The sequence below is a fragment of the Danio rerio genome, chromosome 6 (assembly GCF_052040795.2).
Source record: "Danio rerio strain M-AB ecotype USA chromosome 6, GRCz13ab, whole genome shotgun sequence".
Classification (NCBI taxonomy): Eukaryota; Metazoa; Chordata; class Actinopteri; order Cypriniformes; family Danionidae; genus Danio; species Danio rerio.
In genome coordinates this window covers 30,015,203-30,039,381 of record NC_141026.1, presented here as the reverse complement: position 1 = coordinate 30,039,381, position 24,179 = coordinate 30,015,203, and the positions used below count along the sequence as shown (strand labels likewise).

The window sequence follows — 24,179 nt, the reverse complement described above, 5'->3', positions numbered from 1 at the left end:
CTTCGAACGCAAACCGCAGAAACTGACGGTGGCGTGGAAGAATGGAGACATGAAAATACGCGTCCTTCAGGTCTATGGCTGCAAACCAATCCTGAGGACGAACGCATCGGAGGATGCGCCTCTGCGTAAGCATTCTGAACGACAGCTTGTGAAGGCAGCGATTCAAAACGCGCAGATCAAGGATTGGCCGTGACCCACCGCTCTTTTTGGGTACGATGAAATACGGGCTGTAAAACCCGCTCTCCATCTCGGCTGGAGGTATCGGCTCGATTGCACTCTTCGCCAGGAGGGCAGCAATCTCCTCTCGCAAGACAGGGGTGGACAGGGGATTGACCCTGGTGAAATACACGCCCGTAAACCTGGGAGGCCGTTTGGAGAACTGTAGTTCGTAGCCGAGTCTGATCGTGCGTATGAGCCACCGCGAGGGGCTGGCCCGCGCTAACCAGGCAGGCAGAGCCCTCGCTAATGACGTCATCGCAGCAATCGTTGACGTACCCGCGGAGGGGCAGTGAGGAGCGGGTGTGCTGATCCGGGGAGCGCGAGGGTCCCACAGAAGAGCTGGAGGAGAGCGTTTCGCTCTGGCTCCGCACCCTGACTCCTGAGAGGGGGCTTGGGGGCTGGGAGAAGGGAGACCGTCCCCCCAGCGCCCAAGAGCCGCTGGCGGAGCATGCAAGCCCTGCGAGCTGAGAGGCAGCGCGTCCCAGACTGGCGGGGCTTGAGCTGTCACATCCGGGGAAGGGAGAAAATGCTCTTTGATCGAAACTTTGGTGGCACTGAAAAGTACCGTTGGATTTTGGGCCCCGCCCTCCAGCGGGGAAAGAGCAAGTCTCCTCTTCTCCGGATGGCCTGTCTCAGGGACGCTTCGCGGTCCGTTTACCGGACTTAGCGGCGCCCTGGGCAGGAGGGGCTACCGGCTTTCGGCGTGCTCAACGCGCTCGCTTCGCCGGAGGCGGAGGCGGGGGCGGGGCATCGGCCGTTGGCGGGCGCCCTCGGCGAGGAGCAGCGGAGGTGGATGGCTCGGCCGGGGATGGAGCGGGCTTACGGCCCCGCCGATAGATGACTTTGCCCATCGCATCCGACTGCTCCTTCACCGCCTTGAACTCCTGGGTGAATTCACCGACGGTGTCGCCGAACAGGCCAGCCTGGGATATGGGCGCGTCAAGAAAGCGAACTTTGTCGACATCGCGCATATCTGCCAGGTTTAGCCAGAGGTGGCGTTCCTGGACCACAAGTGTGGACATCGCCCTCCCCAGTGCGCAGGCGGCGGACTTAGTGGTCCGGAGAGCATAGTCGGTCGCCGTACGCAGCTCGTGTAACAAGCCTGGGTTAGACCCACCCTCGTGCAGCTCGGCCAGCGCCTGCGCTTGGTAGCGCTGGTAGGTGGCCATCGCATGCAAGGCGGAAGCTGCCTGGCCCGCAGCCTTGTAAGCTCTAGCTCCGAGGGAGACCGAAAACTTACAGGCTTTGGACGGGAGACGGGGCGGACCACGCAAAGCGGGGGCGCCACGTGGACAAAGATTGACCGCAATGGCGCGCTCCACCTGCGGGATCGCCTCATACCCCCTGGCAGCTCCACCATCCAGGGTGGTGAGGGCGGAGGCGGACGCAGCGCAGGCAGAGAAATGTGCCCTCCAGGACTGCGTGAGCCTACTGTGCACTTCCGGGAAGAAGGGGACGAGAGGCTTCGAAGGCTTCGCCTTCTGATCCTCTACGTAACACCCATCTAGTCGGTCCGGCCGCGGGGCTGGGGGATAAACCATCTCCAACCCGACGGCCGAAGCAGCCCGAGAAAGCATTTGACGGCGCTCGCTTGCCCAGAGGGGGCGAGCGGGTCCGGATCATCGTCGGACAATGAAAACCCACCCTCCGATGCCGCGGAGGACATCTGATCTCCGGTGTCAGCGAGCGTGAGAGCTACCATCTGATTAGACGGATCACTCCCAGTACCCGAAGCTTGGATGGAGCGCTTGGAGGAGCGAGAGGTCCGCGAGCCCGTGGGCGGCGGATTGTCTCTCGCTGAAGCCCTCAGATCTGCCCGAGCGCCCGCTGCAGAGCAGGAGGCAACTGGGGTGGCTCGCTCTCTTACGAAAGCTAACCGCGATCTCAACTGTGCAACGGTCATGGCATCGCAGTGACGTCATGAACCGCCCCCGAGCACCACATTAACATGCTGGACCCCCAAACATGTAATGCAGTGATCGTGTCCATCATCCGGAGCCAGGAAACCCCCGCAACCAGAAACGCACAGTCGGAGCGCCATCCTGAAAAGGACGTGCTGCACGACTGTGTTGCTCTTTTAGGATTGCAACAATACGCACCGCTCTTGGAGGACCGGACCCAAAGGGACGCCAGGCAAGGGAGATACCCAGCTCGACCGTCTGCCGCTGCGTGGACTCGCTCTGGACCGGAATACAATCGTTCTCTCGAAATGGCTGTAGATCAGCAGGAGGAACCCACATAAGCTCGATCAGAAAAGGCTCTGAAGCGAAAAGGATAGCGTCTGCTGGCGCCAGGTGAGCTTATATACTCAGTTGATTGCTTATGCCGCTCACCTGCGCAGGCTTGCGCTGCCAATTCATTCTTAATTGGCCCGTTCAATACTCTTTCAGACGAGTAGCTTCTGAACCGAACCTCCCAATACGTGGATTTTAACAATCAAATCCACTTATAGTGCTGAAGTTCCCCCCGAAGGGGAACTATTTTTATATTATCTGTTGTGTTTTAGCATCATATTAACCCATGCAAACATAGGGAGAACATGCAAACTCCACACAGAATTGCCAACTGACCCAGCATTTATGTTATTGTTATAATTATCAGCGATCTAGCGGTTACAGATCTCTAACGGACTACAAATCCGCCATTATGGACTACTAGCTCCAGTCTTGCACCACACACACTCACAACCGGTTCCTGATCATGTCTGATTGCATATACATAGTCGCAGGATCGATACAAACTGATTACATAGACTTTAAATACAGTGCACACACACACACTTTATTGCTGAGAAATTGCAATGTGTTTTCCTTGCTTTGCCTTCCATGTCTGAGCTCTGCTTTGTTATGTTTGTTTTACAATGCCTGCTGCCTGCCTTCTGACCACTCGCCTGTTACTTTGACTACGATTCTGGATTGTGTTGACTGTCGCTTGCCAGACCTTCCCTTTTTAATAAAACCTGCATTCTGGACCCTCACTAACTGTTGTTAGTGTCCCATCACGTTACAGTTATGTCATGTTATATGTTGTGTTGTGTTGTGTTGTGTTATGTTATGTGTTATATTATCTACTCAAAAAGTATCACTATAATTAATAAATGTTTCAACAGTGAATAAGTTTGTAGATTAGAAGACTTCTACTCCTGGACTATATCACCTCTTGCACATGACCAACAAACATCACATTTATCAATACGAAACTATGAAATCCAATAAGAAGTAAGAAAATAAGGAAATGGTAACATGAAAAAACATTAGCACTATAGCAGTTATCACATTGTTATTACTAGATAACACATTTCTTCAGTTATTAGCATTTTATTACTGATGTATTTAATAATATGAAGCTAATGACGCATTCTTTTTGGTTAGCCTAAAAAAAGTTAAATCATGTATAAATAAATCTAACAATTAAAGTTTGCAGAGGGATTTATTTAAATTTAATCTATGGATTTTAAAAGAAAATCTGTTTAACGGTAAAAAAACTCAGTTTGACATAAGTCTCAGCTTGTAAAATTGAGCTTCTAAAGGATGATTTATATGTCAAGCGCACACGTATGCTACGGCGCAGCCTACGCGTTTTCCTACACCGTGGCCTTTCCACACTTCACTAAAGTGCCCCTCTCAAAAAATGTAACTACACGTCGCAACGATGCGTAGTGCAAGCTCTTTGATTGGTCGGCTTGGTAGCGCTGACGAGTCTGGGCGGAACCGAGAGCCGTGAGAGCGGCGCGAGCCTGATGGAGCGATTGTCTTCAAGTGTGGAGTGCCGTGAAGGAGATCCGGATGAAAAGTTTTGTTTTGTGTTTACCTCATAGTTAAAGTTGTTGTGCGTCCATGGTCTCTTGCCTCAAAATGAGCGAGTTTAAGCCACTTGTACATTCAGGAAGCATTCAGAAAAAAATAAAAAAAACACCAGCGAAGGAACTCGACACATAGGAACATAAACACCTCACTTCCAACTAGTGTTTTGGAAGTGTTAATGCAGACCAACAGAGACAGCGCGCAGAAGTATAAATGCACAGCTACGTGCGTTGCATGCGCCGTGGGTTACGCCGGTCACTTTACGCAGAAGTATAAACCAGGCTTAAGGCAGTGGTTCCCAAATTGGCAGTCGGGGCCCATCGAGGGTTCATGGGACAATGAGGAGGAGGGGTGGTTGCTTGGTGATTTCCGAAAATCTATCTCATTTTATTAAACTATTAGAATGACTATATTTTAATATTTCATCCATTACCTACAGAAAAAAATAGTAGTTAATAGTTACATTAAAAAACAACAAAATGCAAATAAAAATAAAAAATAAATTTTTGCAACCTATGGGGTTAAGTTATGATAAAGACACAGCAAATTGATTTTATGGTACCAGATTAAACATTCTGACAGGTTTACAGCACTCACATACAAAACTAAATAAATAAATACAGGCTACAATTGAACATGGAGGATGGTCTCTGAGTGATGTTCTTCAAAATAAAAGATGAATAGACTTGGGTCTTTTGGTATGTGTTCGCCGGTGTGTAAGGTTTATAAATTTATAACCACCTCAGAAGATATTGAGGTCGTGAGTCACTGGCATTGTAATTTTGGGCGTCGCACACTGAAAAGCTTGGGAATCCCTGTTCTAAGGTATACCTAAATATACCATTAATTCCTATGAATCAAAAATGTTATCACCCAGAATGCTTTATGAGTTGTATGTGACAACCAAGCAACTCCTATAAAAATGTGAATGGCCTAATGAATTCTTTCATTTGGTTCTAAAGAATTTTAAGAGAAAAAATCTGAAATATGAATATACCTGCAAATGCATACTGACTTATGACATTCCAACCTCTAAGCCAAGCATTTTTTCTCTGTTATGGTGATACAATACAATACATTTCACAGACATAAATGTAAAGCAACAATTTCAAATAAACGGCTTTCATTTTCTAAACAAAGGAGTTTGAGTCTGCTCGCCGAGGTCTATGCACACTTCTACAAACGCTGTTTTACCAGACTCAACAGCGATGAATCCACATCAGATGGAAATTCATAAATATGCAGATGCGTCCCTTTCGTTTTGCATAGAGCAGAAGACTGACAGATGATAGGAGTCGAGGGCGATGCTCTTTGCTCTTCTGGCATATGCTATCATGAAAGCCCACGGCCAGACCTCTTAAGGTCAATCTCAACGTCAAGAAGCAGCTTGATTTGAGCTTATTCAAGTATATGCTAATCAGATATGAGCTGGTATCTCTTCCTTGCTCCGGTGTAACCATCAAGAGTAACAGCTCATTAAGATGCCTTTTACTTCTCAAAGGTGACACTGATGAGGCAATATATTTTATTCATATGCAGATGACACAAATAAAACTGTTTGGTTTCAGACTGATTCAGTTGGCATCAATAAAACTGCTCGAGCAATGAATATGACAGTGTGGCCACAGTTTTAAGCAGCAGTCTGATTCAAGGCTTTGGAATCTCAGCTTCCAAAAAAAAAAAACGTGATCCTTCATGTAGAAATAAGTGTTAAAGGAAGGTATTTGGTGAGAGCAGTTCAAGTTGAAATGTGTGTTTTCTTGCTTGAAAAGTATTTGTCTAAAGTTTACATCAAAAAGACTTACCTTTTGAAAATTTGCAGAAATATGATCATGTTTTTCTTCTGTAGCTAAAACAACCTCTCCAAACTAACTTCATATCCTGACCTTTAAGTCAGAATTATTAGCACCCGTGTGTATTTTTCCTCAATTTCTGTTTAACATGACAAATTTATACACTGTAAAAAGCAATAGCTGTTATCGCTTATAAAATTAAGTGCAATTAACTTATTATGAATAAGTTAGTTCACCTTGCAATATTTAAACAAGTAATCCCAACTTTTTAGCAAATTAAGTTGTTAAACTGAACAGATTCAAGTAATCTTGACTTACAATAATATGTATTTACAACCTTTGAGTGGTCAAAAGCATGGTAATAATAGAGAATGGTGAAGAGGAAACAGGTGGAAGAATTAAAACTTTAAAAAAATTAAAACATAAAAAATCTCAGAGCTTTTTCAATTCTTTGATGTTCCAAAATTATAAATATATTAATATTTATAGAATAATAATAAATAAAATAACATTTATATAATAATAAATAAATATCATTATTCATTCATTTTCTTTTCGGCTTAGTCCCTTTATTAATCTGGGGTCGCCACAGCTGTATGAACCGCCAACTTATACAGCATATGTTTTATGCACCGGATGCCCTTCCAGCCGCAACCCATCACTGGGAAACATCCATACACACATTCACACACATACACTATGAACAATTTTAGCTTACTCAATTTACCTATAGCGCATGTGTTTGGACTTGTGGGGGAAACCAGAGCACCTGGAAACCCACGCCAACACGAAAAGAACATGCAAACTCCACACAGAAACGCCAACAGACCCAGTCGAGGCTCGAACCAGAGACCTTGTTGCTGTGAGGTGAACGTGCTATCCACTGCACCACCGTGCAGCCCTAAATATTTTTATATAAATATTATTTATTATTCTTATTATTACATTAAACCTTGTTTGAAAATTACTTGTTATAAAGTGTTATTTTGTTTTAGCGGATACTAAATGTTTTACAACGTCAGGTGTTCATGCTGCATGTGCATTGCATTGTTTTTCATGCTGAGAAAGTAATGACTGCATGTTTAAAGATGTGTATAGACTGTTTAAGGTGATTGATGTGATGCCTGATTGATGCCTGCTTGATACACTGTATAATATTTAGACAATAAAAATGTTTTAGAACTGTAGATATTGGTTTTAGAGCGGCATGGTGACGCAGTGGGTAGCAATGTCGCTTCACAGCAAGAAGGTTACTGGTTTGAGCCCCGGCTGGGTCAGTTGGCATTTCTGTGTGGAGTTTGCATGTTCTTTCCATGTTCATGTGGGTGCTCCGGTTTCCCCTACAGTCCAAAGATATATTTACTTGATAATTTTAAGGCAATCGGTTTCCTAATATTTTCCTAGTAATGTGAACCCTAATAAGAAGTTAACACAACTAATTATTAAGAGTCAACTGTACGTTGACTTGATTAAAAAGTTGTAAATACAAACTGTTTTAAGTTACGCTTACTTAAAATAAATACACTACTTTACTGAAAAAATTTAAGGCAATCAGTTTCCTCCATTTTTTCAATTTCCAATTTACATTAGGTAATTAGACAAGACATTGTATAACAGTGTGTCACCGACTCGGTCCCAGTCATTCCCCTCGCTGACCAGCAGAGGTCACCATCTCCGGACTTCTAACCATTACGTCATCCATTTCACTCTGATCCCAGCACACCTGTCCTCCATCTCACTAATGACCCACGTACCATATATAAGCAGCTCACACACACACTTCATTGCGAAGTCTTGTTTAGCCCCGGCCAGCATTTCTGAGCGTTCTATCCTGCCTGATCTCCCGTTTACCACTTCAGCCCGTTTCTCGACTCTGCTCTGTCTTCTGCCTGCCCTTGACCAAAGCCTGCTTACACGGATTCTGATTCTCGCTGCCTGCCCCTGACTAAAGCCTGTAACACGGACTCTGAATCACGCTGCCTGCCCTTGACACAAGCCTGGTAATCACTCTGCCTCTGTTATCTGCTAATCATCGTTGAGTTGTATGTTGTATGTTCGCACAGCCGTGCGAGGTGTTGATGTTTAAGTGTGACTTAATAAATACTGCAAAATGGATCCCTCCGTGTCAGTCTCCCCGTTACAGAAGACTTCGCCCAACACGGATCCCGCAGCCATCCAGGTTTTGTCTCACGAAGTCACAACACAAGCTCAGGTATTGTCAACACACCAACAACAACTAACACATCTAACTCAGTTAACAGACGAACTGGTGAAATCCCTACAAAACCTGCAAGCTGCTGCCACTGCGCAACCCACCGCCAACTACTCTCCAAGTCCACTTGTTGTTGCACAACCGCCGATGACTTCCGGAATACGATTGGCTTTTCCTGACAAGTTCTCAGGTAACCCAGCAAAATGTAAAGGCTTCCTACTGCAATGTAAACTGTTTATCGCCCAACAGCCCCATCTGTTTAAGGACGAGAATGGGAAAATTGCTTTTGTGTGCTCCCTGCTCACTGGGAAGGCGCTAGACTGGGCTACTGCAGTTTGGCCAGACAGTACCCCGATATTTCCCTCGTTTAATGACTTTCTCAAACGTTTCTGCACTGTGTTCGATCATCCGGAGGGTGGTCGTAACGCTGGCGAGGAGCTATTGTGCATCCAACAGGGAGATCGCTCCGCAGCTGAGTTCGCCCTGCAGTTCCGCACTTTGGCAGCGCAAACTGGCTGGGCTGATGATCCGCTTGCCACGCTCTACAGAAAGGCTCTAAGACCAGAATTGCAGCGAGAGATGGCATGTCGTGACGAGGGAAAAACACTGGATCAACTAATCGAACTTTCCATAAGGTTAGACACTCTCCTCCGCACTCGCAATCCGCTATGCTCAATTGCTTCCAGTCCTGTATCCCCTGAAACCTCCGCTGAACCCATGCAATTGGGTAGAACCCGCCTGAACCCAGAAGAGCGAGAACGACGGAGAAGAAATCACCTGTGCATTTACTGCGGATTTCCAGGTCATACTAAGGTTTTATGTCCCAACAAGCCTCTCCCTAAAACCCTCTCGGTGAGTGCAACCACTATGTTCACTACCACTAATAATGTTGTGAATCTGCCTGTCACTTTGAGAAGCAATGGAGATGAGATTGAGACTATGGCCATGATCGATTCAGGAGCCGCTGGTAACTTTATTGATTACACGTTTGCCACCACTCACTCCATTCCTTTAACCTCCTGTGATTCCTCCATAGCCATCACTGCTGTAGACGGGCGCCCTTTGGGAGAAGGACGTATAAAATTCCAGACCCTGCCAATCTTACTTCAAACAGGCTCTCTCCATGAAGAGGAAATCTCCCTTCTTGCCATCAACTCCCCTAAACACTCTGTAATTCTTGGGTTACCATGGCTACAACAGCATGACCCTCAAGTCTCTTGGAGAACTGGTGAGATCACAAAATGGAGCAATCAATGCTTTACCCAATGTCTGCATTCTGTTTCCCTGTCCAGATCAACACAATTAACAAGACCGAAGACTCTGAACTCCGTCATGTTCCTGATGCTTATCATGATTTAATTGAGGCATTTAATAAACAGAAGGCTACCAAGCTCCCTCCACATCGTGAAAATGACTGTGCCATCGAGCTGCTACCCGGCACCACGCCCCCTCGTGGTCGCATTTTCCCTCTCTCACAACCTGAAACTGAAGCTATGAAGAGTTACATTTCTGAGGAGCTAGAGAAGGGCTTTATTCGACCATCTACTTCACCCGCTTCAGCAGGGTTTTTCTTCGTCAAGAAGGATGGCAGCTTGCGCCCATGCATTGATTACCGAGGCTTAAATGAGATCACAGTTAAATACCGCTACCCATTGCCATTGGTTCCAGCCGCCCTTGAGCAACTCCGATCCGCCCAGTATTTCACTAAGTTAGACCTCCGTAGTGCATATAACCTCATCCGCATACGACAGGGAGACGAGTGGAAAACCGGGTTCTCTACAATCGACGGCCACTACGAATACCTCGTTATGCCCTTCGGCCTAGCAAACAGTCCTTCCGTGTTCCAGGCATTTGTAAATGAGGTATTTAGAGACATGCTCAACAAGTGGGTCATAGTGTATATTGACGACATCCTGGTCTACTCCAATTCGCTATCTGAGCATATCCAGCACGTCCGGGCAGTGCTCAAACGCCTCATTCAAAACCAGCTGTATGCAAAGAGCTCCAAGTGCGAATTCCACCAGACCTGCATCTCATTCCTTGGCTACATCATCAGTCCAGAAGGCGTGGCCATGGACCAGCAAAAGGTCGACTCCGTGACACAATGGCCACAACCCGAGACCATCAGACAACTACAACGATTTCTGGGCTTTGCTAACTTCTACAGGCGCTTCATAAGAAACTTCAGTTCAGTCGCTGCTCCACTGACCGCCATGGTAAAAGCCAACAATGCTCGCCTTAAATGGAACCCAGACGCTGTCCGAGCATTTACTCAGCTAAAAACTCGCTTCTCCAGTGCACCCATTCTGCGTCATCCTGATCCCGAGCAACCCTTTGTTGTCGAAATTGACGCGTCCAACACTGGAATTGGAGCCATCCTGTCCCAAAGATCCCTAGTTACTAAGAAGCTCCATCCCTGTGCCTTCTATTCTCGCAAGCTCAACTCCGCTGAACGGAACTACGATGTGGGAAACCGAGAACTCCTCGCCATGAAAGCCGCGCTAGAAGAATGGAGACACTGGCTTGAGGGCGCAAAACATCCTTTCATCGTCATCACCGATCACAAAAACCTAGAATATATCCGTTCCTGTAAACGTCTGAACCCTAGACAGGCAAGATGGGCGCTGTTTTTCACCCGATTTGACTTCCAAGTCACCTATATCCCTGGCTCAAAAAACATCAAAGCAGATGCTCTGTCCCGCCTCTCAGACGATGAGACCTCTGAATACCATGATGAACCCATAATCAAAGATCCTCTAATTGTCGCTCCTATCCAGTGGGATATAGAACAGGAGATCCTTCAAGCCGCCGAAACCAATCCATCTCCACAGCCCTGTCCAGAGAATAAAATCTTCGTTCCCCCATCACTTCGAGAAAGGCTCATCTCCGAGGTACATGACCACCCCAGTTCCGGTCACCCAGGCAGCACAGCCACCGTACAACTGATTCAATCCCGCTATTGGTGGTCATCCATACACCAAGATGTCATTAACTTCATCAATAAATGCTCACCCTGTCAGATGTCCAAACACTCCCGTCACCGTCCAGCTGGATTACTCCAACCCCTGGAGGTGCCACATCGTCCCTGGTCACACATCGCAATAGATTTCATTACCGATTTACCCATATCTCAGGGCAAAACCACCATCCTCACAGTAGTGGATCGATTCTCAAAATCCTGCCGCCTTATCCCCATCTCTAAACTGCCTACAGCCATGGAGACGGCCGAATTACTCTGCGAGTGTGTGTTCCGGTACTACGGTCTCCCCGAAGACATCGTGTCGGATAGAGGTCCCCAGTTTACATCCCGACTCTGGTCAGCATTCTTTAAAAATCTCCAAATCAATGTTAGCCTAACATCCGGCTATCATCCCCAATCCAACGGGCAGACAGAGCGCTTGAACCAGGAAATCGGCAGATTTCTCCGCACGTACTGCCATTCGAACCAGAATGAATGGGCCAAATTTCTGATGTGGGCAGAATATGCTCAGAACTCCCTCAGAAAAGCATCTACTGGATTAACCCCATTTTAATGCGTGCTGGGCTTCCAACCTCCTCTCTTTCCCTGGTCCGGCGAGACCTCTGAACTCCCTGCGGTGGATACCTGGTTTAAAAACTGCGAAGAGGTCTGGAACGCAGCTCACACTCACCTCTCTCACGCCGTACGGCGTTTCAAGGAACAAGCCGATCGACACCGACGTCCTGGTCCCATGTATTCCCCAGGACAATGGGTATGGCTTTCCACCCGCGACTTACGCCTCAAGCTGCCCTGCAAGAAGCTCAGTCCCAGGTACGTGGGTCCTTTCCAGATTGAAAGACAAATATCTCCTGTTTCGTTCAGACTGACACTCCCTAATCATTTTCGTATATCCCCCACTTTCCATGTCTCTCTGCTCAAGCCTGCTGCTGGTCCAGCCGAGGCGGATAGGGAGGTGGCAGCCGGTGAACAGGGTCCCCCGCCCCTCATGATCGATGGTGAGGAGGCCTACCAGATCCACGAGATCCTGAGATCCAGACGCCGGGGTGGACAACTCCAATATCTCGTTGATTGGGAGGGGTACGGCCCGGAGAAGAGATCTTGGATTAACCGCAAGGACATCCTCGACACCACACTACTGGAAGAGTTCCACTCACAACATCCGGAGATGCCGGCCCCTCGCCCCCGTGGAAGACCCCGGCGTCGAGAATTGCCTCACTTCAGGAGCCGTTCGTTGGGGGGGGCTCTGTCACCAACTCGGTCCCAGTCATTCCCCTCGCTGACCAGCAGAGGTCACCATCTCCGGACTTCTAACCATTACGTCATCCATTTCACTCTGATCCCAGCACACCTGTCCTCCATCTCACTAATGACCCACGTACCATATATAAGCAGCTCACACACACACTTCATTGCGAAGTCTTGTTTAGCCCCGGCCAGCATTACTGAGTGTTCTATCCTGCCTGATCTCCCGTTTACCACTTCAGCCCGTTTCTCGACTCTGCTCTGTCTTCTGCCTGCCCTTGACCAAAGCCTGCTTACACGGACTCTGATTCTCGCTGCCTGCCCCTGACTAAAGCCTGTAACACGGACTCTGAATCACGCTGCCTGCCCTTGACACAAGCCTGGTAATCACTCTGCCTCTGTTATCTGCTAATCATCGTTGAGTTGTATGTTGTATGTTCGCACAGCCGTGCGAGGTGTTGATGTTTAAGTGTGACTTAATAAATACTGCAAAATGGATCCCTCCGTGTCAGTCTCCCCGTTACACAGTGGTAAAACAAATAAGACCTTTTTTAGAATAAAAAATATTAGAAGAAATAATGTAAAAATGAGGCTTGCTCTATTAAACATTATTTGGGAAATATTTGAAAAGAAAACTAAATTCACAGGACGGATAATAATTTTGACTTCAACTATATCATTAGAACATTTAAAATTATGAAGTGCCCAGTACATTTCCCTTTAAATAAAACTTGGGCATGACAGTCTACTCTGGTTTATACAATAGGGCTGTGCAAAAAAAACTCAAGTTATTGTTTTAAAGTGAAATCCTCTGAGATTTTAACTTCTTATTTACTTTCAATTAGTAACTGGTATTTTGTCTTCTTGTGCTATTCAGAGTGAGAGATTAAACTAGTTCAAGAATGCACATTTTGCAGCCACCAAAAGTTGGTGATGTGAGTTTATAGTTTAAAAACTACAAATAAATATAAATATACAAAAGCACATTGATCCTAAGACATGCATTAATGCCCTGGCCTGCTATGAGTTCAAAAATGACCACTACCCAACATTATCATACAGCTTCGAAGAGCCATAACAATTAAGACTAATCAGACAATGTTTGTCTAAAAGTGACAAACACTGAGGATGGCTTGAGAGTGAGTAAATTACCAGTTAGTTTATTTTTTTGGGTTTACTATTAGTCTTCTTTAGCACAAGCTTTGCTGACAAATAGTTGATCAAATTAGTTTGAGTTAATGGGCTTTTTGCAAATAAACTGCACAAATTTGTTTATTAAATATCTCAGTTGTGCTGTAGTCTGTAATGAGTAGTGTGGTGTCATGAACTGCGGGAACTGGCTGTTAATTAGAGTAGTGAATAAAAATTGTCAAGCTACTACCTCAGATGGCAAATTGAAAACATTTGGTGGCAGGGCTTTAAGCTGCATAGCACCACAGTTATGGAATTCCCTGCCGTTAGATATTTGTCAGGTCGACTCTATCTCCAATTTTAAATCCTAGGTTAAAACCTTTCTGTTCAGGATTGTTTTTAATGATTTTCTGGATTAATACTATGTTTTATTACTCTTCTGTCTTGTTTTTATAATGTGCCTGTGACATACTGTCCTTGAGTGCTTTGAAAGGCACCTATAAGGTATTACTATTAATTATTATTATTATTATTATTATTATTATTATTATTATTATCAAATTCATGTGGTCTAAGTGCATGTGATTAATATAATTAAAGAATTTAAAACCAAAATCAAACAACAAGTGCTTCAGAGTTAATTAATGTGTCAGTGCTCTTTTGATAAGGGATTCATAAAGATAAACAACCAAATCATAAGTACTAGGGACTCAAAAAGTAGGAGAAAGTTAAAAAAGGCTTTAATAACATGGCTATTAAAAATAAATAAATAAACAGCACTAATGTGCATCGCACCTAAGTAAGAAATAAATAAGTAATAAATATTTTAAAACTATTAGTACAGGTTGTCAATATTGGTCCTCGTGACCCCCCATTTTGCACATTATTAATGTCTCTCTTGATTGTTGCTTATAGTAAAAAAAAGCTGAACTAAGGAACTGTTTTCCAACTGACATGTTCTCTGGTTAGGATCCACCGCTCTCTACTCTCTGACCCCAGCACATGGGAAACCATTTGAAAGTTTACTACATTTAAAAACAAAGATTTGCTTTATACACTGTTAACATTTAACATTTAATAAAAATTTTTTAAATAATTTTCTAATGTCAGCAAGCGATTTTCACATCCACTAAGATCAGTAGTTGCCTAGCATCATAAAAAGTGTAGCACACTACTCTTTTCGAAAAAATACATCATTCACAAGACTCGTCACTCATATAGTTTTAAATGGGGAAACTAGACTGACACTTCTCTAGGAGAGGGGCTCGGTCCAAGCATGTGATCTTTTTCTAGAGTTTCTGAGTTTCTGAGTTTCTGCAGGTTCATTGTTATAAACCACATATTTGGTGGAATATCAGTGAATAATTGCTTCACAGAGGTGATATATATAAATCTACATATACTTTTAAACAAACCAACTTCTCTTGAAAACAAATGTTGTCTGGTTTTTAAATCAGTATGAAATGAGCACAAGATAAGGTATGTCAACAAAAAGGAAGTGCGGTGTGCCTCCTGTTTTCAAAATTATAATACATAAGTTAAGATTACCTAATTGAAGTAAGGCAACATGTTTGCACAATTGAATTGAGTAAAGTTAACAAATAACTTTTTACAATGAGCTCCAAATCAACATTGGTCTTGAGGCAAATAATTACAACAAAAATAAAAATGATCCAAGGACGTATCTTTCATTCTTATCAGCTGGGGTGTGTTGTGCGGTCTGGCGCAAAATGGCTGCCGTCACGTCATCCAGGTGGATGCTGCACACTGGTGGTAAATGAGGAGACCCCCCCCCCCTCCCATGTGTAGAGCGCTTTGAGTGCCCAGAAAAGCACTATATAAATGTAAGGACATTTTTATTATTATTATTAATTATTATTATGTAAGATAATTTTCTTAATATACTTTACAGTGCATTGAACAGCTTGTTATATTTGGGTCAATGATGGACGGTGTAAATTTAAAACCTTTAGCTGTCTAGATATTCAATTTACTTCCAATTCCATCTAAAATGCTAATCTATTGAGCTTAAGTTTTGTTGCATTTGATCCACAAAGCATTAGAGTGTTCTGAATTGAATAAAAGACTGGGAATTTTATTAACATAAACCATCCTTCCTCAAAATTTTACAGAATGTTTACACAGAAATAAACACAAACCATACTATACTGTAAGTTTGGAATAGTGCCAGAAAGCACACAGAGTCTGTTCACAAAGCACTCATGTAATCTTATTACTGTATGACACTAGCAGCGCAGCATGCTTAGTCTGATTTATGACACATACTGTACATCTTATCGTTGCACACCCTGTGAAATGAAGATCAGGAGGTTTGTTACTTAGAGCTTAACTCTGCTATTACTCTGCTAAAGCTGCTGTCGGAACAGTGAACGGACTATACGAAAGTACTGTAAGAGTCATTTATTTGCACTGTATATTTATATATCATAAACCTTAGATATATAAAGATTGAGAGGATAAGTACGGAAAAATTTGCGACAGTTTTTTTTTTTTTTACTGTGTGTGTAATTGTAATTTCCTTTGGTTTATCTGGGAAGGGTTGAGAACATATTTGTTTAAATTGTCCTGTAATATGGTTACAACCCATTGTACAGATGAAGTATATCAGAACATTTGTCCATTTTGTCCTCAAACAGCTCCTGTATGTAATATTAATTTCTTACAAATGTAATCTAAAAGCTTTTGAATATTCGAAGGTTTTTGCCTTCTGTATATGCAAAGTCCTTTGAAATAATTCATATGGAACTGTAATGCGGTCAAGACCTGCCTGTGGCTACTTTAATTGCACACCTTACAAAGTTCATCAGTCAATCAGAATTAAGCAATCAACATTCCTGTAGTATAAATAATTCATTCATTCATTCATTTTCTTGTCAGCTTAGCCCCTTTATTAATCCGGTGTCGCCACAGCGGAACGAATCGCCAACTTATCCAGCACATTTTTACACAGTGGATGCCCTTCCAGCCGTAACCCATCTCTGGGAAACATACACACACACACTCATAGATTACTGACAATTTAGCCTACCCAATTCACCTTTACCGCATGTCTTTGGACTATGGGGGAAACCGGAGCACCCGGAGGAAACCCACGCGAACGCAGGGAGAACATGCAAACTCCACACAGACACATCAACTGAGCCAATGTTCCAACCAGCGACCCAGCGACCTTCTTTCAGTGAGGCGACAACACTACCTACTGCGCCACTGCGTCGCCTAGTATAAATAATATTAATCCATTTTTTGTTGCTGATGAGGTTTTCTCCTTGTGAAGAAAAATGAAAATGCACTCTGTATCCTACTAAAGTTTAAACATTTGTGAACAAGAAGATCATAAAGAGAAAAGGAGAGGATATAAAGAGAGAGAAAATGGCAAGATCAAGGCCAGAGAGACTTCAGAGCTGTCATCATGCATATGTCTCAGACGCTTGGACTGTTGTGACAGTGGGAACTTGTAGTGGCTCTAAAGCTGTGACTCAGCTCAAAAACTATGACAGCTAAATAGACATATGCCTGCAGAGCATTTCAGACACACTCTGTACATTCTGTACATGATACTGTACATTCCAGTGTCCTTCAGGTTGTATGGGCGATAAACCCTGCAGATAAGTTAAATGAAAAATTTAAGTCTACGAAAAGTGTAAACACTTGAACATAACAGCACTTTATAACATACACACATGGGTGATTTTTCAATTAAGGGTACTTTTGAGTACTTGAAATACTTTAACTGCTTAGTGCAAGGAAAAAAAAGCATATCCTTAATGTAGAAAAGACAAAGTGTTCTTAGAGTATGTAGATGTTAGTAGCCACATATCTGTATATTGTGGGACGAACATGAAGTTAGAAGGATATTACAACTTTGTATATATATATATATATATATATATATATATATATATATATATATATATATATATATATATATATATATATATATATACAGTCACTGGCCACTTTATTAGGTACACCATACTAGTATTGGATTAGAGCCCATTTTGCCCTTATAACTGCCTTAATCCTTCATGGCATAGATTCAACAAGGTACTAAAAATATTCTTCAGAGATTTTGGTCATATTGACATGATGATAGCATTCTCATGATGAGAATCTCCAGTTCCACCACATCCCAAAGGTGCTCTATTGTATTGAGAGCTGGTGATTGTGCCATTTAAGCACAGTGAACTCATTGTCATGTATAAGAAACCAGTCTGTGATGATTCAAGCTTTATGACATGGTGCGTTATCCTGCTGGAAGTAGCCATCAGAAGATGGGTACACTGTGGTCATAAAGGGATGGACATGGTCAGCAACAATACTCAGGTAGGCTGTTGTGTTGACACAATGCTCGATTGATACTAATGGGCCCAATATGTGCCAAGAAAATACCCCCACACCATTACACCACCACCAGCAGCCTGAATCGTTAATACAAGGCAGGATGGGTCCATGTTTTCATGTTGTTAATGCCAAATTTTGACCCTACCCTCTGAATGTCACAGCTGAAATCGAGACTCATCAGACCAGGCAACATTTTTCCAATCTTCTATTGTCCAATTTTGGTGAGTCTGTGTGAATTGTAGCCTCAGTTTCCTGTTCTTAGCTGACAAGAGTGGCACCCGGTTTGGTCTTCTGCTGCTGTAGCCCATCCGCCTCAAGGTTTGACGTGTTGTGCATTTAGAAATGCTCTTCTACATACCTCAGTCGTAACGGTTATTTGAGGTATTGCTGCCATTCTCCCATGACCTCTGGCATCAACAAGGCATTTGGATATTCTCTCTTTTTCAGACCATTCTCTGTAAACCCTACAGATGGTTGTGCTTAAAAATCCTAGTAGATCAGCAGTTTCTGAAGTACTCAGACCAGCATGTCTGGCACCAACAACCATGGCATGTTCAAAGTCACTTAAATCACCTTTCTTCTCCATTCTGATGCTCGGTTTCAACTGCAGCAGATAGCCTTGACCATGTCTACATGTCTAAATGCATTAAGTTGCTGCCATTTGATTGGCTGATTAGAAATTTGCATTAAAGAGCAGTTGGACAGGTGTACCTAATAAAGTGATCGGACATGGCAAAACATATTTGAACTTCAAATTAATATAAAACAGTTTGTTCTTTATACGGATGTAAGGAAGTGCCTATTTGCAGCACTAGTGATTTTCATTTTATTTTTTATTCACATTGTTTACACAATTTGTCAACATTACATTCATTTTCTGCATTAGAAAAGACTAAATTAAATGGCAAATGTATTCCCATACAAATTATGGCATGTGCAAGCTTATGCTAATTTGAAGTGCATAAATCAGGTCTATTTGAGTCTTCTCAATATTCTCCATAAGCATCTTAAAGCTCTAAAGCCATTACAAGCAAGTTTTAAAAACAAAAGGGATTTTCTGTGCTTTTAAACATTTATTATTACAATTTGTTGAGTCTCCCTATACAGTTTGATAAAGCAATTAGACCAGGAAGCTGCTTTACGTGACGTCACACTTAACAAGCGGATAGTACACATGTGCATGAAGTCACTTTTTCATAAAACTATCATTTTGTATCCCCAAAGATTATCTTACAAAACCCAGCCCCCCCCCAAGTGATGAAAATTTTAATAAATATTACAAGAATAAAAAGAAATGTATACAAAAACAATCATGCATATCCTTCCTGTATATATATATATATAAGTAAATCAATCACACACCAAACAGACTCGTTTCCTGTATACCAGCTCTCTCACAGGTTTAATTAAAAAATATGAACCTCATACAGACAACACTTCCCTTGAGATGTTTCACACAGCATGCTTTCCACCCCCGCGTTATTCAACAATACAACAACAGTCCAAAACAACCTTCCACGGAATCTACATCTAGCTTACCATTCATTTACCCATTATCATTTCCAGCATAAAATCAATTATATTGTGATATTAAACAAACCATACATATATATTTATCATTGCTGCAGCTCCTATAGTTAAAACTGTGACTGAATTAATTCCAGATAAATAAGAGTTGCTGAAGTGATGTTGTATTTTTACTGTCACACATGACAAAAATTAATATATTATACACATTTCATACCTGCCAACACTCAGTTTTTCCTGGCAATCTCCTATATTTCAGACCTATCTCCCACCACCCTCCCCTTTTGTTATTTCTCCTAGAAAAATCCTATAGTTTCACCCTGCCTTCTGTTCTCAGCTTTTTGGTACAGTCTGTAACAACCCCGAATCACCAACTTTGGTGTAGTATGTGGATCGCAGCAGCCACCTGAGTTACCGTGACTGACGTCCACCAAACAATTTCAGTTTTTCCGGAACATGACAAGATGATCACATTTCTGAACAGTGTTTTATTGTTTTGTGCCATATAACGTTATAAGTCAGACATGGTTAATAAAAACATGTAGATACAACATAAACAATCAGTATTCAGCTCACTTTACTATTATGTGCCAAGTGAAAAAATAATAAATGACTCAGTCTAATGTTCAAAAGCTCACAGTTACTTCTTCTGTCATGTTTTCTGGCTGACTAGAGATTGTTTTCCTTCTGTCTCACTCTATCTTGATCCATTTGCAGTTTCATCTTGAGATACTTTTTGATCAGGCCCATTATCAGATTTACTTGTGGTTTTAAAAAATGAATATATGTGTGTCTGCCTCGTTGCCATTTTGAAAATACAAATATTATTTATGTAGGCCACGATGCGATTATTTATTTTCACTACTACTTGCTCGACACACAATCACCAACCAATGAGAGTGATTGTAAGCATAATGCTGCAGACAGGAATGAGTGATTTACATGTTAAGTCAATTCAAAGACACAAAAAGATATCCTGGGACAGGATACACACAAATGACAAGATTTGCACGAATGAAGAGGCATGTGTTGAGCATTTTGTGCAATTGACATGCGTTTCGTGTAAATCACTGTAGTTGGAAAGATCTGAAGTTCAGCAGACATTCGCACCGCGTTAACCAATCAGGAGATTTCTCTTGTAGGGGAGTGATTATGACGTAGAGCCTGTTGTTGGTGTCCCAGGGGGAAATTCTTCTGCCAACACCGGATAACAGTTCATCAAACTGGGCTCGGCTCAGTCAGAAGCACCCCTGACAGCTTCCATCATCCAGGTATAGTTTCTGGAGGAGTTTATGAAGTCACAGAGCTAGGTGCACCTCAAATTGTATCTAGTGGTGGATCTAGTGGTTGGATCTACAGCGCCGCACGAATATATGCTGTTTTTAAGCATTCCTAAAGCACATAAAAAACAGCTACTTTCTAAATAATATCCATGTTAGCCATCTAGCAATGAAGCTAGAGTGACCGGGCAGACAAAAGCCTATTCCATGACACGAATCTGCACTTGTCGTGAAGTGAATTTGACACGTGAATGAAGTGAGCTAACACAAAATTTCTATTTACACGTGAATCGATATTTATGCGTGAATAGCGTAATCTATTCGTGCGTACCACGTCTGGTGTGAACACAGCACTTGAAAGCCGATTGGCTGAAAATATTGTTGAGGGTCAATAGTTAAAAGTGACTTTTGCTTTAACTTGCACATAGTGACTACCGTCAAGTGTGCGCACACACAATATCCATACAGCCTTCACTTGCACTCATTCACATCCTCTCTCTCTCTCTCTCTCTCTCTCTCTCACACACACACACACACACAAACACACACATAGGTATTCACCATGCACAAGTTAAAGCCGGATCCATTCAAATAAATACTGAAATGCAAAACTCGAATATCTGATTTTTTTCGAAACAGGATCTGGCAAGATCCGGCTCAAATTAAGCACTGGTTTTGCTGCCCTTTTACAGTCCATTTATTGAAAATAAGAACAAGTTATGGAGAAAAAATATTATACATAATTTTATATAAATTAAAAGGCACTATATGAAGATAAATGTATTTGACTCCTTTATGGAAAAAACAGCAGTTGCAATTTTTAAAGATAATACACATCCCCTTCACTCAGCTTTTGAAGTGTTACCATCAGGACGCAGGTTGAAAATTCCTAAAGCACAAAGAAATGCTTATAAATAGTCATTTCTCCCAATGGCAGTTGTTGTTTTAAATTGGAACACCGTTTGAAGTGAATGTGGTGGTTGCCAAGAGAATTGTTTTGTTGATGAGTGTTTCATTGTGTGATTGTTGTATGTATGCAATTGTTGTCTTAAATCCAGTGTTATAGACAAATTTCCTTTCTGCGCCTAGCAGAACAAACAATAAAGTTTAAACTTAAACTTAAAAACAAGAAATAAAATATACGCTATATCTATATGTTTTGCTGTCACACCATTGGACAGTTTTATTGTCCTTTTCAGTAAAAAAAAAAAAAAACTGTCAAGACATTGATACAGTTGGTGGGTTTACAGTTGGGTTTTTATGTTTTATGCTCTTATACTTTCAATATTTGAACTTTAAAATTAAAAAAACATATATTTAGAAATTTTATCCAAAAATGGTGTTTTACAAACAAAAAGCCAATTTGTCAACTAAGGATATTTAAATTTCACAAATGCATCTGTGTGAATCAACAACCGCACAACTCCCGAATAATGCTGCACATTTATAATCAATTTGTTAGAATTATCCTCACAAATGAACAAACTCAGCTCATTGTGTTTTGTGTGAAAGGACTCTTTTGATGGTGCACAATAAGAGGAGGGCAACTTTGAGCTCTACGAATGATGGAATGACAAGGACGTCAAGCAGCCTACCTGATATGTGTTGTCAAAGCTGTCATACATGAAGCGTGTGATCAGGGAAGTCTTCCCCACTGTAAGAGAACAAAGAGGAGAAAAAAAGCATTAAAACAGAAGCCATTTGAAAGCAGACGGCGACTGAGGAAGCCAGTGATGCCTGCCTGGGCTTACTGGATTGATTTGCAAGCCGTGGGCTGCCAACTGCGCTAATTGAAACTTCTGCCAAGAGATCTAATCATTCAATAGAAGATTAACCGAGAAGGTCGTCAGTATACAGCAAGCCATTTAGCATTTAATCTATAAACTATATATATATATATATATATATATATATATATATATATATATATATATATATATATATATTTTTTATTTTTTTTATTTTTTTTTTTTATATATATACAACCTGTGCTTATGTTTTAGACACAAGGATAGGTGTGACAATACACTAAATACACTACAGTCACAATTCAATATGTATCTTGATAATGTACTAACAATACAATATTGTCTCTATATTGTAAGTTTAATATTATTATATGAGTGTTGTTACACATGGTAAAAAAAAGCAATAATAATATAATATAAAGGCCTTCTGTTGGTTAAAATGCTATATTTGTGAGAAATTCCTTGTAAAGCTCAACCTTGCAGTGAAAAAAAAAGGTTTTACCAAAGAGAAAGCGTTTCTACATTTTTTGTGTGTAAGCAAGTATTTTACAGTACTTTAAAACTACTCAAAATGTCTCTGTCAGTTTTCAAACAATTAATTCACCTAAGTTACACAAGCGGCAGTTTTACATCTGTCACATCCATAACGGAGAGATGTCACATCCATACCCAAGCTTTTCCCTCATAAATGCAAAAATGTCAAATAAAATAAAATCCACGTTTTTTGTTCTATACAGAGCCAACTCTTATCTTTTTGCATATACATTTTCCAAAGTCAAATTTAAGCCATTTCAAGCGCATTTCCAAGTAAATAAAAATAATAAAAATAAAATAAAATTAAGCACTTTACAACTTTGGCAAGTTATTTATAGTATATTTACAATGTATTTATAGTATTAGTATATTTACATACACATACATATGTTTTCACATTATGCTATATGTTTTAGTATAGTATAGTATAGTATAGTATAGTATAGTATAGTATAGTATAGTATAGTATAGTATAGTATAGTATAGTATAGCATAGTGGTAAATTCTAAGGTACATTTTTGATGTTCAAGAAGTTTATGAAGCCCAGCATTGAATTATTGTCATTTACTTGCATCTTAAATGTGTCATTTTTCTATTTTAAAGTTATATTCATTTTTAATTTCATGCATTTTTTCACTCATGAAGTAGTAATCCCCATGCATTTTGCCTTCTCCCTCTGCTTAATCAAAGGTTGCACAAAAGATCACACTACAAGCACATGGTCAGACTCCAGAGTTTTCATTACTGTTTATGCAAAAGCAAAAAAAAATCTGTATTTTCTTATTTCATTTAAATAATTATTTATTTCACCTTTTTAGGTAAATAAATTAGGAAAGCAATTTTAAGCATTTACAAGAAATTTACACATCTAAACATATTTTCAAACCTTGAAAACACCAGACGAAAATTCAAACATTTTCAAACATTGCCAGCCCCCATATGTACCCTGTCTGTCATTGACTACACTGAAGTTGACAATTTTCACAGGTAAAATCAAACATTTGTCATTATCAGTTTCCCTCTTGCATTCAATCAGAGGAGTACTGCATCATTGACACTCTAAATGTTTATTCTCACATTGTGAATATATATTCATTGGATCTAAAGAAAATCAGTACGTGCAATTCTCTATGTTTGACATGAAGGTATAAAGCATCTAAAATGCTTGTATCAATTATACCTCTAAAATGTGATATGGTCATTTAAATGATGCACATGCTTTCACTTTTCTTTTCAGATGATGATGCATTTGACCTCTTACTTGTAAGATACAAATCTACAGTAGTAAGTGCATCATTATGCAATGTACTACATGAAGACAGAATTGACAATTATGATGATATATATT

At 41.4% G+C, this 24,179-nt stretch overlaps 1 protein-coding gene across 3 annotated transcripts in view; it reads right to left on the bottom strand.

Moving 5' to 3' along the window:
- Positions 1-24,179, bottom strand: part of rab6ba (RAB6B, member RAS oncogene family a) — a 213,692-nt gene that overhangs the window by 82,576 nt on the left and 106,937 nt on the right. For all 3 annotated transcript variants that reach the window (XM_087255667.1, XM_087255669.1, NM_001034179.1), the window contains 1 exon segment: positions 22,145-22,203. In XM_087255667.1, the coding sequence (XP_087111793.1) occupies positions 22,145-22,203 (59 nt within the window).